Source organism: Aspergillus lentulus (assembly GCF_001445615.1).
Source record: "Aspergillus lentulus DNA, contig: Alt08, strain: IFM 54703, whole genome shotgun sequence".
NCBI lineage: Eukaryota > Fungi > Ascomycota > Eurotiomycetes > Eurotiales > Aspergillaceae > Aspergillus > Aspergillus lentulus.
The window spans coordinates 4,717,658-4,732,219 of NW_028322118.1; the positions used below are offsets into that span (position 1 = coordinate 4,717,658).

Consider the following 14,562-nt stretch of genomic DNA (forward strand, 5'->3'; position numbering starts at 1 on the left):
CCAGTTGCGGCTATCATAGCTTGACAGACTGAAACAACAGCCAGAAGGTCCTCTTGCATACTTTACAGAAAAGCTACATGACCTTGATCGCTTGCAATCTCTTACTATTTGGTGATTCTGCTAGTGCTAACCCGTCTCTTAAACACCCGAAAGGTCATCAAACTGGTCGTATCATTCTTCAAGACAAGGTTGAGCTTATGAATAGACGAATATATAGCAGGTTAATGCTTGACAACGTTAGTAAAAATTCATCCCCACATATGGCTCTACTTACCGTGACATCCTCCCATTTCTCCCAGCCGCGTCCCTTTACCGCCGCCAGTTCTTCCATTGTATACTGTCTACCTGTCGTGAAGTAGCCGGCATTGATCTTTGCATCAATCTCAACACGCGAATCGCTCGGTATCAAGTCCTCCGGGATTGGCACGCGCTCGATAATCTTAATTCCCGACTGGACGATGGCGTCGTGCTTCATGTTGGACATGGACAACATGCGGTCGATCTTCTTGATCCCAAGCCAATGGAGGATGTCGGGCATGAGGGCTTGAAAGCGCATCTATACGCGAGTTGGTACAACGTCAATCGTCTTTTGAATGGTGTAACTCACATCTCGCACTCCAGCAATGTTCTCTGTCCGAGTAAAATATTTGTCGGCCGTGTCACCACCCCTCTTGCGAGCATTGTATACAAGATACTTGACCACTTCACCCAGAGCACGGCCTTCCTTTCGGAAATATATAACAACCCCACTGCCCCCGTTCTGAGCTTCGCGAATTGCTTCCCGAATACCGAACGCCAGATACGGCCGGCATGTGCAAATATCCGACTGGAAGACATCACTTCCATTACATTCATCGTGAATCCGCAGCGCCAACTTCACATTCTCATCAGACACACGCTCTGGCGGGCCAAAGATGTAAACAGTCAAACCCCCAATAGGAGGAAGGAAAACTTTCAAATCAGGCCGGGTGATCAACTCCGGATAGCTGCCACCCGTGTGTTCGAACAGGGTCCGCCGCAGCGTCCCCTCATCAACCCCAAACCGATCCGCAACACCAGGCAAATACCAGACCGGCTCAACCGCAACCTTGGTAACGCGCACCTCCCCCGAAGAGTCCACCACAATCGACCCATCGACATCCAACTGCCCATTCTTCACGGCCTCCCCGATCTCCGCCAGTTTCATATTCGCCCGCGTAACAGCCATCGTCGGCCGGATATCCCAGCCCGCCTCCAACTCCTCCCGGAACTGGTTGACGATATCATGTCCAAATGGGTCCATGGAGACGATCTTCGTCTTGTCCGCCCACGAAGGCTGCCAGGGGAAGTTGAACGTGGGCTCACTGTTCCGAAAGTCCGGGCGGAAGTTCACGTCCAGGTCTCCTGCCGCGATCGCCAGCGCGTTGTAGATGCTGTAGCTGCCGCCGTGGGCGCCCATGGCGTTCCGTCGCTTGAGCATCCCCGCGCCGCGGGTGACGATGACCGGACCACGGGATTTGGCGTCGGGTGCACCCCATACCAGGGGGACGGGATCGACGCCGCTTTGGCCGGGGTAGGTGGTTAACTTAGGGGGGATTTTAGTTCAAACTGCATTGTTCTAGATTGCATGGCTGTGTTGGTACGTACCACAATGTGCTTGCTGTAACCAGTTGACGGGAACGTAGGGGATGTAGGGGATGTAGGGGACTGGATGCTCGGAGCATCCGGCATGGTCGATGTGGTTGTGTCACCCATGTTGTAAGTCAGTGTAGAGATGAGAAGATAGAAGCGGATGAAGATAATGTTCTTGGAAGAGCAGAGTCAAGAGATGGCGAGAGAAGGAGGAATAAGACGAGGGTTGTCCTCCTGCATCTGCATGTGACTTGTTATCTCATTCATTAGGTTCTCTCCGCACCTTATCATCAGGCATCCCGGCAGATACCCCTCTTTTCCATTCTTTTTCAGACAGGTTGCATCTCACCGCTAGACTCATGGATATTCTTCATATCTGTACAATGAGTTGGTCTAGTAGCCAATTGCCCAGGAACAAGTCCGACAGTCCGAAACTTGCGACCACTAATCCAGAAGCTTGACATATCCTTATCAGCTACAACGAAGGATCGGAGAAATCCGACCCCACAGTCCCGCTATGACGGCATCGCTGACCATGGCGCCTGATATACGGACCCCGAGCTAGATATATCTCAACAACACGACAAGGATTGACAGGTCAATGGTATCTATTATTCACCCTCCATGTGTTTGTAGGCATCAAAGTTTACTCTCATCACTTTGTACACGTAAAACATAGCCAAAGTCATTTATTCGTCGGACAATAGACAACGCCGGAACAAGCCGCCCTCCTCTATTCCTTCCCGCCGGCGAATTTTGGGTTGGCGCGCGAGTTTTTGATGGTCTTCTTAATAATATCCTCCACTTCATCCCAGTCCTTGGTATCCACGCGCTGAATCTCACAGTTAAAGTATGTCTGAATCTGGTTGAGCATTTCCCATTCCTCGCGGTTCGACACGAATGAGATAGAGACACCGACACGACCGAAACGGCCCGTACGACCGATACGGTGCAAGTAAGTCTGGAAATCTGCCTGTTGTCCAGGCACGCTGGGCTGATGGAGTTCTGGAATATCCTAGAGGGGTTTAGACACGTAAGACACAATAATCGTGTTCCGAAGCGAGAACTCACATAGTTGATAACCATAGAGACAGTGGAAACGTCAATTCCTCTGGCAAGAACATTGGTCGCGATCAAGACCTTGGCTTCGCCTCTGCGGAACTGATCGATGATTGCGTCTCGCACGGAGGGATCCCTCTCACCGGTCAGTGATACAACAGTGTGTCCTTCAGCCGTCATTCGCTTCTCGATTTCTTGAGCTGCTGCACGAGTCTGGAGGCTGATCAGCATCAAGTCGTTCATGGACGTGGCGCAGTGGGTTACTAACCTGGACGAAAATAATGGACGATCCGACTGTAAGCAGTCCATAAAGCTGAACAAGGGTCTTGTATTTGTCCTCTCCATCCGCACAGTCAAGGTAGAGCTGCTTGATTCCCTCAACAGTCAATTCTTCGTGCTGAAGTGTAATCTCGTTCGCATTAGGTGCAAACTTCGACGCGTATTGATGAACGTGTTCCGGGAAAGTGGCGGAAAATAGGACAACCTGGATATCCCGCGGCAGAAGACTAGTAAAGTCGTCAGCTGGAACAGCGGTAGTAGATGCAGAGTTATGACAGTTCACTTACGCTTTTACACGGATGCACTGATCGCCGAGACCTTGCTGGTCGAGCATGTTATCGGCCTCGTCAAGAACGAGCACTTTGAGCTTGTTGGGGATAAAAGTACGCCTCTTGATCATGTCCCCTACGGTTCCGGGAGTGCCAACCACAATAGAGCACTCCAGTCTTTTAGGACGGCTGTCTCTATCGGTCGGAACAGCTGCTCCAATAATGAGTCCATCAACGTATTGGCCCATGACTTGGACGACGCCGAGAATCTGACGGGCAAGCTCTCGCGTAGGGGCCAAGATCAATGCCTGAGGGGTCTTCTGCATTTGCTCCGTCGACAGGTCTACACGACTCAACGCGTTCAGAACGAAAGCGGCGGTCTTTCCGGTACCGGACTGGGATTGGCCGACCAAATTCTTGGGAGGGTTGTTCAACAGTAGAGGCAAGGCGCGTTCTTGGATCTTCGAAGGCTTGCGGAAGTTCATGCTCGACAGCCCTTTCAGAATTCGAGGGTCGCTGTTGGGTCGCGAAGAGATTAGTTATAACCACTACAGACACAGGAAACCATGCGTCCTTACAGTCCAAGGTCTTCAAAGTTCTTAACAGAGTAGAGTGGGTTGTTGGGGTCGGCTTGTAGATCGCTGAGTTTGACTTCAACGTTGTACTCCGGCTCGTGGAGGTCGGAGCCACCAAGTTGCGCGGGAGCGCCATCTGTCTGATCGGCTGGGGGCGCGGGTGTTTCTGCTTGCAACAGATTAGTCGAATGTTCGATCTGATCCGCCGAAGGGAGATGATATGGCGCTCGTACCGGAAGTGTTTGATTCCTCGGGTTTCGTGATGCGATCGGCGAGAGAACCGCCCGTTGGGGCGGCTTCCACTGGCTGTTCTGAGGCCATAATAGATGACTTCAAGAGAAATTGAAGAGACTGAAGACGAAAAGTGGTCCAGCAGTTTTGAAGCTGTGAGCAGGCGGGCAACACCCAAAGCTCTGTGGAGAGAGGCAAACAGCGGGGTAAATGAAAGATAGACAAGAGTAAGGATAGAATCAGATGAATAAAGGAGGCACTTTATCACCCGCAAGAACCTAGAGCCGAAATCGCACTGACACTGATGCGAATCGCAATATGATAGCAATTCAAGCTCGAATCCCCAAGGTATCAAGGCGTGACTGCGCTTTAGGAGCACAATAATGACGGTAGAAAAACCCAGCCAGGCGATAACGTGTAATGACACTTTCCCTCTTTGGGAAATCCCCTGACTAGCGCTGCATGGAAGGCGGTGAGAGGAATTGCGTAGTGGTACCGGGTGGTACAGAATGGTAACTTCAGTGCCAGGGCAACTGAGGTCTTTGACGCCGGCATGGCCTGAGATAGGTGGTTTGGTATTGTCACGGCCTTCTCAGCCCAATGAGCCCATGAGCCATCAGCCATCATCCCCGCTTCCGCAATGCCCGCACCAACACCGGAGTTAACATGAGACGACAATAGCCTTTTGGTCGCTCCTTATCAGACATTTCCTATTTTTATTAGCCTCAGCGACTTGTGACACCTTACTGGCTGCATCAAACCGCCAAGGGACGTCAGCACGTGGGGGATTGTGGCTTCTCTTTCGCGAACGGTCAAACGTGGCCACCTAGTACACGCTTCACCCAGGTTTGGCTTTCTGACACTGTGTCTTATGCGCCGGGATACATCAGAAGCCCTCTAAAAGATGGCAACTGCGGACGTTGCTCCTCATTTCGGAGCGGAGCTAAAGGTAAGATTTACCATCGACGCACTTGAGAACGGCTACCTAATACTTGCTGCTGATATAGGACGCATTCAAACCAGTGAACAATTGGGTACGTACCGAAGTTGCTTCCCCGCATTTTGTCCGCAAGACCAAGAACAACGGTGTTAAATGTCACTCATAGGTGTCGAATGGGATACAATGGCTCGACGAGATACAACAGTTTTATCGCGAGCGGAGCGCGATCGAGAAGGAATACGCCGCCAAACTCACTACCCTTTGTCGGAAATACTACGATCGCAAGGCGAAGAAAATCAGCAGCCTTAGCGTTGGAGACAATCCTACGATGACTCCGGGCTCCCTTGAAAGCGCTTCTCTTACCACCTGGACGACGCAATTGACCACTGTCGAATCGCATGCCGCGGAACGGGACAAATTCGCCTCGGAGTTGGTCGCGCAAGTGGCGGAGCCTCTCAAGCAAGCAGCGGCGCAGTACGAAGAACTTAGGAAATGTCATGTGGACTTCCATGCGAAGCTGGAGAAGGAGAGAGACTCATCGTATAGCGAGTTGAAGAAGGCAAAGGGGAAATATGATGGGGCATGCCAGGAGGTCGAGGCGCGCAGAAAGAAGATGGAAAGTTCGTTTGACCACGGAAAGTCGAAGGCGCAAGCTGCCTATCAGCAGCAGATTTTGGAAATGAACAATATCAAGGTAAGGCTGTCGTCCTTTTCAATCCCAGGCTGACCAGTCTTGCTAATGTGTCGAAGAACATGTACCTCATCAGCATAAATGTGACCAACAAGATGAAGGAGAAATATTTCCATGAATATGTGCCAGAGCTTCTTGATGTGAGTAGCAGACTCAGGTTACGGACGGGTGGATTACTTACTATGTACAGGGATTGCAAGACCTGAATGAGACCCGGGTGACAAAACTCAACTCGGTATGGTCACTCGCAGCTCAGTTGGAGAAAGCTTCTCTCTCTAAGAGTATGGACCACATGTCACATCTACTGAACGAGATTCCTCGAAACGTACCGCACCTTGACTCACTGATGTTTCTTCGTCATAACGTCACCCAAGTGCAGGAACCTCCCAACATGGTCTTCGAACCCAGTCCTATCTGGCATGATGACGAGTCGATGATTACAGATGAGACAGCCAAAGTGTTTCTGCGCAACCTACTCAGCAAGGGCAAGACACAAGTCCGGGACTTGCGAGTCGAGTCCGACCAGAAGCGGCGGGAAGTTGACAACGCCAAGCGTGTCCGAGAAAATGTGCGGCAAGGGAAGGACAACCGGAGCGAAGTCGAGGTTGTCCGGTCCATATTTTTCTTGCAGGAGGCGCTCCATGAAACAGACCGGAAACGACTGGCTGCAGAGGTTGAAACGTCGACCATCATGTCAGTTGTCGGCGATCTGTCTCTAGGAGCCAGGAATCACAATTTCAAGTCACAAACGTTCAAGATCCCAACCAACTGCGATCTTTGCGGGGAGCGCATTTGGGGACTGTCGGCCAAAGGCTTTGATTGTCGCGACTGCGGGTACACATGCCACAGCAAATGTCAGATGAAGGTACCCGCGGAATGTCCTGGCGAACAGACCAAGGAGGAGAAGAAGAAGCTCAAGGCGGAGAGACAAGAACAAGCCGGTGCCATGCCAGCGCTCGATATTACACCATCGAACGGAACCTCGGCCGCGCCATCACTCACTCGGCAAAATACGATGAACTCTTTGAGCTCCGGATATGCGGCGAGCGCAAACCGATCATTGTCAAATGTTACCAGCCAACCAGCCAGTGCAACAGAACCTGCTGCGCCTGCTGAGACTAAACCCGCCGTTGCCGCTCCGAAGAGAAATCGGATTCTCGCACCACCTCCGGCACAGTACGTTAGCGCTCCAGCGCCAAGTGAGCCACCATCCGCTCCCGCGAAATCAGGTGAGCCTCGTGGAAAGATGTTGTACCCATATCAAGCTGGAGGGGGGGACGAAATCACTGTGCAGGAAGGGTACGACGTGGATATTATTGAACCTGATGGTAAGTTTGCCGTTGGCATGTGGAGACTCATCCTAACTGAGGTTTTCTAGATGGCTCCGGATGGATGCGCGTTCGCGCTGGATCGCGAGAAGGCCTCGTCCCAGCCTCATACGTGGAAGTGGTACCGACAGCATCCCCTGCGCCCACGGCGAGTCCCGGATTCACGGATCGACCGGGCTCCACGTACTCGAACTCGTCTGCCTCGTTAGCTGGCAGTATGGCGCCCAAGCGGGTTGGGCCTGCAGTCGCCCCTCGACGAGGGGCAAAGAAATTGCAATACGTCGAAGCGCTGTATGACTACGAAGCGCGCAGCGATATGGAATGGAGCATGGTGGAAGGCGACCGGTTCGTGCTGGTCAACCGGGACAGCGGGGATGGATGGGCGGACGTTGAACGGGGAGGGGTCACCAAAAGTGTACCTGCGAACTATATACAGGAAGTGTAGACGTGGCATCGTGCGGTTTTAAGCTTATTGTTAGGCGGTTGGCTTCATCGTGACCATTATTTATCTATAGCTTTGCATTGGTGGCATCAGCAGCGAATGGATACCTTGAGATTGTTTACGCATCGTGTCGTCGGTACTTCTGTTCTGAACTCACCTTGGCAATTAGATCGAAATAGTATTTGGGCAGCAGTCTATTAGGACCATCGGTCTCATGATCTCCAACAATGACCAGGGGAGAACCAGCCAGCTGTCATCAAAGATTGGACCTTCCTTTCAGAGCAAGCGCAGTCGGAAATCAAAGTACTGTGCACAAGCCACGCAGAAGATACCTTAATTTCAGCCGCCGTTTCCCCTCAAAATTCTATTGGAGGCTAAAACTGCACGATGCGATCGTTCCTATTAAGGCGCTTTTCCAGAGAGCGCCGAGGAGAGTGGAAGTGTTGGCCAGTGTACTTTGTACGTAGGTCTGTTTATGCGAAGACGGGAGTTAATCCCGAAGTTGGCTACGCTGCGACATGATAGATTAATTTGTTCAAAGGTACAATTGTGTCCTTTCTCTTGACTTTCTGTATGAAATCTCCGGTCAAAAGGCATTAATGAAACCTACTATACTACGAAACTACTACGGGGCAGATAGAGTATACAACAAAACCCTACAAGGCTCGAACTATTCGTGAAAATCGCGCAGGAAATTAGTCGAGCCACGATCGTATCATCAGGGGGAAATACCTCATAGTAAATCACCCATGATGATACAAGATCAACCATGGAAATCGGCTGCAATTAGACTGCGCCACGGACCTCTATTTGGCTTGTGCTGAAGCTATTGTTTAGTGCTGTTGCCGGGTATGCAGTGCTCAGCCACCTCCATCAAGCGAGTTGATCTACACATTCATATGATTTTGATTACGAGCGGGTATGAAAGATAGGTCTGCGATTGATAATGGATTTGGAAATGATATTATCCGGTTACATCGTAGTTAGTCAATAATGTATGTCATTGTCTCGAGCAAATTGATGCTCAGTGTGTACTCTATTCGGTATACTGTACTCTGTAGATATTCTGTCTCTGTAAATGTGTGTCTCCAGCCTCATAGTGACCCGAGCGTCGCAGTCAAGCTCTAATTGTCTTGTCCTCGTCTTAATTTTTCTTCTCTGGCAGATCATGTTGTTTGTCATTAATATTATTATCATTATTGCAAGACCCTGAGGATCCATACCACCAGGCAGCAAGATTGGTTTTCTTTAGGAAGAGGGGCGGTCTGAAAAGCGAGCCTTGACTCTTGAGGAAGCGAATGTATGAGGGAATTTGCTGGACCACCAGTTTTAATCAATGCTAGGACGAATCTGGCATCTCTCTCCCTGGTATTTCCCACTTGCACTGCCAAAGGATGAACTGATATTGCCAGCTTACACCTGCTAGCATCTCCTGTCTTTCTGCTTTGCTGCTTTGGGGGATAGCTGGGAGAAACTGGAAACACCCCTATCCCTGGGTTTCATTTGCGGGAGCCGAGGGTCGAAAATCCCTCATCGCTAGTCTCGATTCATCGGTTTCCGTCTTTTGTCTAGGATATCCAACTGTGGTAGTAGTGACTCTCTATACACACCAGGATCCATCCACAGGAAATTTCCTGCTGATTCCTCAGAGGATCCTCCTTCTATGATAGCCACCAAAATGTCGAATATTTCTCCATCCGCACCAATCACATCCTCTCGGATTCAATGATATCGTAAAAATTGGTCTTCCATGACCTACCTAAGTGGGAAGTCGCTTTACCTGCAGCCACGACAGCCCGTGGCTGCAAGACAAGACGATCTCCGGACACCTGAGGCAGGCAGCTCCAGCTCCAGCTCCAGCTCTATTCCCTTTTAATCCTCCCCAACACTGCCCATGATGCATTGTCTCATCTCCTCTCCGCCAGTCCACGTATAAATTCCTCCTCCTCATCCCTCATCATGGCTTCTCTCTTTCATACCATCAAGGGATGCTCATTGACGGTGAAAAGTGGGCTTGTGAAGCTTGCGTCCGCGGCCACCGTGTGACAACCTGTAAACACAATGGTACCTATTCCTTCATCCTCTCGTCTTCCTCCTCCAATTTCAATCACACTCATAATGAATCATAGATCGACCATTGATCCGCATCGCCAGAAAGGGTCGCCCCTTTTTGACCTGCTCTGTATGCAACTGCACCCCATGCCAAGCTCCAGAGGAGCACACCAAACTCAGACGTGAGGCAGAGTCCAAGTCTCAATCTTCAAAAGTAGATGTCACCAGACAAGAGGGGGGAGAAGCACCGTCTTGATTTTGCTTTTTTCTTTGGGATTTTGTTGTTGCCCATGCATATACCTTCTCAGGCAGTCGTTCGCTGATGTGGTCCTTTCTCCGGTTCGGTTTCTCCAGAAATCATCCGGTAGACCCTCCCGTCCAAACAGCGCCCTCCAACCTATCGCGCCCCGTCCTTCGCTCGACTCTGCCACCCCGGCCGCCAGCCACGCTGCGATCCAGGCACCGCTCGCAGGTCATCCCAGCGCAGCTGGCGCCGTCCCCGCACGACCGGGGATTTCTCCGAGTCCCCGCAGCTCGACAGAGACAGACACCCGGATGGGTATGAGCCAGAGTCCCGGATACACATCCGGCGACTCGCACGCACAGCGGCATCCCCATCCTGGCGCGCGATCTACCGCCCCAGCTGCCCCTATTCCAGTCTCACTCCCAGTATTCACCACCGCGCCCCCGCCCTTGCACTTCCCGCTAACCTGCGGCTCGTTCGCAACTCCCGCTCTCGCTTCCGTCGCTGACATCCCCGTCTCGATGGCGCTGATGCACGGCGACGCGCACGGCGCCGGGTTCCTGTTCGCGGACGGCGCGGGCGGCTACGCAGGCGACGGGGTCTTCTCGCTAGACGATCTGGATGTGGGCGTGGGCGTGGGCGGAGGTGCGATGATGCAGTCTGAATGGGGGGATCAGTTCTGGCTGGGGGATGATTCTGTGTGATCTGATCTGATGGTGAGCTGATTGATGATGATGATTACGATGTGACGATTTCATTTTTCTCTTTGGTTCTGGGGGATGGGGATCGTGTTTATACTATACTAGTTTTTTGGCCGTGGGATAACAGGACCATGACTGTGACCATGAGCATGAGCGAGCGATATATTCCTAGAAATGAAAATAGATTGTGGATTGAGTGGGTTGCACTAGATGCAATATAGAAGATTCGGTATCTATTCAGCTATTATATCTAATACATCGGTTCACTGCAGTGCAGGCATACTGGTTCTTCCTCGGAGACTACGCAAATGTAGGCAAAACAGTAACGGTCGTAGTAGCAGTCACAAGAACATGCTTGGTGACAGTAACCACATCGACAGACGTCACCCACTTCGTGACGGTGGCCACACCACCACCAGCACCCTCGGCCCCGGCCGTCGTAGAAGCAGGGGCAGCTTCGGTTTCAGTTTCGGTAGCCGCCGCAGCGGAAGTCACGACTCCACCCCCGACAGGGGTTCCCTGCCCCCCAGTAGGAACAGGAACAGGGACCGCACTCCCAGTGCTGGACACGGAAGTGGGGGCAGCAATAGCGGTATTCTGGCTCGGGGCGGAAACAGCAATGCTAGAAGAGCCGGGGCTGCTACCCTGAGCAAGGATTCGGGCGACGGCGGCCTCAGCGGCGATCATGACGATGGCCTGGGTGTTGCCGGTTGGGAGGTCCGGGTGGATACTCGCGTCGACGATGTACTATCTTGTCAGTATACTGCAGTAGACTTGGTAAGATGCGGGGGAGAAGAAAGGACCTACCAGGTTCTCGGTACCGTACACCTTGGCGTCGGTATCCACGACGGAGGTGCCATTGCGGCGGCCGTCATCGGTGCCCATCTTGGCTGTGCCGACGAAGTGGTCGCCGCTGGTCACTTTGGCGATGATGTCCGCGGCGGAAGTGTGCTCCTGGACGGAGTAGGAGGCGTTCTTGAGGTCGTCGAGGAGTTCCTGCAAGAACGATGTGAGCGCCTCCTTGTCCTCGGCTGTCTGCAGCAAGGGGTCGGTTTCGATGGTTGTGGAGCCGGCGGCGTTGATGCCCAGGACGCCGGAGGAGGTGGCGCCGTGCGTGAGGTACAGTTTCATGGTGATGATGCCGTCGCCGCCGGGGCTGCAGGAGGCCTGGTAGAAGCGGGTGACACCGTCGCTGGCGACGTTCGAGGTCCAGAATTGCAGGCGGTGGCCGCCCTGGGTGAGGATGCCGGAGCCGCTGGCGTACATGCGCTGCGCGAGGGAGTTGGTGGCGGGGATGACGCTGGAGGTGTTGAAGGCTGTGAAGTTGGCGCCGGTGCTGACTTTGACGGTGAACATGGGGTGGTCTTTGAGGTTGTGGCCGACTGGGAGGTTGATCCAGTCCTTCTGCGCGGGAAGAGTGATTCCGGTGCTGCCGCTCTGGACGGTCTTGAGCTGCTTGGCGGGGCCAATGCCAGAGTTGAAGAGGATGCGAGGTGTGGACAGAGCACCGGCAGCGAGGATGACCTTGCCACCAGGACGGATCCGAATGACCTCAATACCGCCCGAGGCGTTCTGGACCTCGACACCGCTGACGTGGCCGCCAGTGCGGATCAGACGGCGGACTGTGGTCTGCAGACGCAGGGTGAAGTTGTCCTTGTTCTGGACCAAAGGGAGGTAGGAGCGTACAGGACCAGCTCGGATGCCATTGGCGACCGACCAGGACGGGTAGCTGAACGCCTTGTGCTTCTCGTTGGGCTGCTTGTGTTGATCAACAGACTTCCATCCGAGGCCGCTCAAAAAGGACGACAGCACGGTGTACATGCCCTGATCATATCGGCGACCGTCAGCAGACGGGAGCAGACTTCCCGGGTTTCTCTCGTAGAAGCGGGCAGCGGCACTCTTGACATCTTGCCACTTCCACCCGGCAGGCCACTTGTCGTCAAAGTCCGCCTCCTGTGGGTAAATCAAGGCCATCGCATTAACAATGGTGCCGCCACCCAGAACACATCCAGCCATGCCGGGTGTGTCTTCGCACAGGTAATCCCCAACGACACCCAGGCTGGTCAGTGCCTGGTTCAGGGCCGGGATATCGACGGGCGTCAGGGTCTTGTTCCACGCAAGGGCGTCAGAGGCACCCATCTCGACTGTCGGGGCGACTCCACGCTCGATGAGCAGAACGCGCTTGTTTGCCTCAGCCAGGCGTTCCGCAGCCACGATACCCGCCGCACCACCTCCCACGACGATGTAGTCGTATGTGGAGTTCGAAACCGTCGGGGTCACGCTGGCGACAGGACTGCGACTAGGGGACGCGATGACGGACGCAGACGCGGAAGGAGTGCTAGAGGGCGATCCGCCGGTCGACTTGGCCATGGCAGCCCAGGTGGAGTACTTGGAGGACTTGGCCTGGCCGAGGAGCATCTCAAAGCTGCCGAAGCCAGCGGCATGGTATGTCAGAGCCGAAGCGGCCGAGGCAGGAGTGGTAGGGCTGGTCTTGCTGAGGGCCCAGCCAAGGAAGTACGTTTCATCGCTGGCGTCGAATGTCGCTGGTTGTCCGAGGATGCAGCCACTGCAAAGGAAAGTATAGGTGAGATGAGTGCTGTTGACAGATGTGCCCTCGGCGATCTCGGTAAGACTGGCGTCTCCGCTGTATACTTCCGGGTTGGCGTAGTTGGTTGTCTTGCGCAGACTCGAGACAACAGAGTTACCATTCGGCCAGGCCGCGATCAAAAGAGCCGAGGTCATCGAGCCACCCAGACTGACACCGCCCCATCCTTTCGAGCTGTCCAGCGGTACCACCAGTTGACCGACAAAGTCGGTCCCTACGGTCTCCGGGAGGGCTAGACCGAAGCAGAATCCGGTATCCGCATCGCACCATCTCTGAAAGTCAATCCCGGATGCCGAGTCACTGTAGGCGGAGGAATTGTAGTTTGCTGCAAAGGCGCCGAGCGTCGAGCTCAAGGCTACCAAGCCACCGAAAAGAAAGGAACGCATCTTATCTTCGGTCGATCAGAACGAGAAAGAAAGCAAGGTCGCAAACAACCAGAGTATGCTAAGACAAAATCCGAAAATGAATGAAAGGAACGGGATAGCCGACCCAGCAGCAGCCCAAAGCGAATGACGGCTAGAATGCCGAAAGGAAAAAGGGAAAATGAAGCGAAGGAATGGACAAGTGATCAATTGAATGAACAGCCATTATGGCGAGGACATCATTCATATACACAACCATCCGTCCTCAAGCACGGACTCGCCCTGCCACGGAAAACGACCGAGAAATGAAGGACGGCACCCGGTGGATTGGAAGAATTAACCCTGTGGGCTCGTCAACGGCTAGACTCGATCCAAACCGACAAGAACATGACTGCTTCTCCGATGCAACGAATGTCGCATGCGCCGGCAGGAAATAAGCAACCCAAGAAGCGCCGGCAAACGCAACTTGCACCGAGTGGGACGCGCTAAGGAGAGCTAGATAAGTCTGGTTTCATATTTCAACGTCGGTCGTTTGAGCCGTTAACCCTCGATACTGACATTGCCCACATTTCCATCTAATCGAAACAGTTCCCCTCCAGGACGTTGATTATCAAGTGGATGGATCGGTAAAGTGTGGTGGTTGATTGGTTGACCGAGTCAGGATGCCAATATGAGCGTGTCGGAGCTGACACAACCCGCAACGATATTACCTCGATATTAGGAGATGGAAAGGAGTGTCGATGGAAAATGTCGGTAGTCGGAAAATGTAGAATTCCTATTGAGATCAGTCAAAATAGTATGTTTCCTGGAGAGAGCTTATCCTGTTAACACTAGGCTTGGCCCAACAGCCCTACGGACAGGCTGGCAGTCCTCTCGTCTCTCAAAAGTCTTCCGCGATCTGATGGGAGGTGGGTCGGTCGCTGCCAAGGTTACAAGCACTAGGCGACCACTGCAAGTCGTTGACCGGCAAGGTGAAAAAGATGAAAAAATTGGGTCATTCAATTAATCTATGAGGCCAGAGAAGCCAACCTAAACTGTACATTTTCCCGAGTCTTTCTCCCTGGGGTGTGGAATAACGCCACGGATAATTCATCAATTGAATACAATCCCCCCATTCTAGACCAGTCGGGTGCCCAAAGAACTGAACGGAAGATGAACAACAAAATCATGACG

General features: G+C 52.9%; 4 protein-coding genes across 4 annotated transcripts; 1 reads left to right on the forward strand and 3 right to left on the reverse strand.

Annotated features, from left to right (window-relative positions):
- Positions 1–221: 221 nt before the first annotated feature.
- ALT_4727 (putative GTP cyclohydrolase II) lies at positions 222–1,734 on the reverse strand (the record flags this gene model as incomplete). The annotated part of the gene is made up of 4 exons (XM_033556846.2): positions 222–227; positions 275–556; positions 608–1,564; positions 1,627–1,734. The coding sequence occupies 4 exons, from the start codon at positions 1,732–1,734 to the stop codon at positions 222–224; spliced, it is 1,353 nt and encodes a 450-aa protein (XP_033412737.2).
- A 610-nt stretch (positions 1,735–2,344) lies between these two features.
- dbp5 (ATP-dependent RNA helicase DBP5) lies at positions 2,345–4,114 on the reverse strand (the record flags this gene model as incomplete). The annotated part of the gene is made up of 6 exons (XM_033556847.2): positions 2,345–2,626; positions 2,683–2,883; positions 2,939–3,176; positions 3,237–3,734; positions 3,797–3,959; positions 4,027–4,114. 6 exons carry the CDS (start codon positions 4,112–4,114, stop codon positions 2,345–2,347), a joined length of 1,470 nt encoding a protein of 489 aa, XP_033412738.2.
- Positions 4,115–4,928: 814 nt separating this feature from the next.
- Positions 4,929–10,425, forward strand: ALT_4729 (protein BZZ1; the record flags this gene model as incomplete). Its single annotated transcript, XM_033556848.2, has 7 exons — positions 4,929–4,973; positions 5,032–5,058; positions 5,131–5,658; positions 5,715–5,795; positions 5,846–6,983; positions 7,034–7,398; positions 9,790–10,425. The coding sequence occupies 7 exons, from the start codon at positions 4,929–4,931 to the stop codon at positions 10,423–10,425; spliced, it is 2,820 nt and encodes a 939-aa protein (XP_033412739.2).
- Positions 10,426–10,722: 297 nt separating this feature from the next.
- On the reverse strand, positions 10,723–13,413 carry ALT_4730 (putative cellobiose dehydrogenase; the record flags this gene model as incomplete). Its single annotated transcript, XM_033556850.2, has 2 exons — positions 10,723–11,169; positions 11,230–13,413. 2 exons carry the CDS (start codon positions 13,411–13,413, stop codon positions 10,723–10,725), a joined length of 2,631 nt encoding a protein of 876 aa, XP_033412741.2.
- Between the last annotated feature and the right edge of the window lie 1,149 nt (positions 13,414–14,562).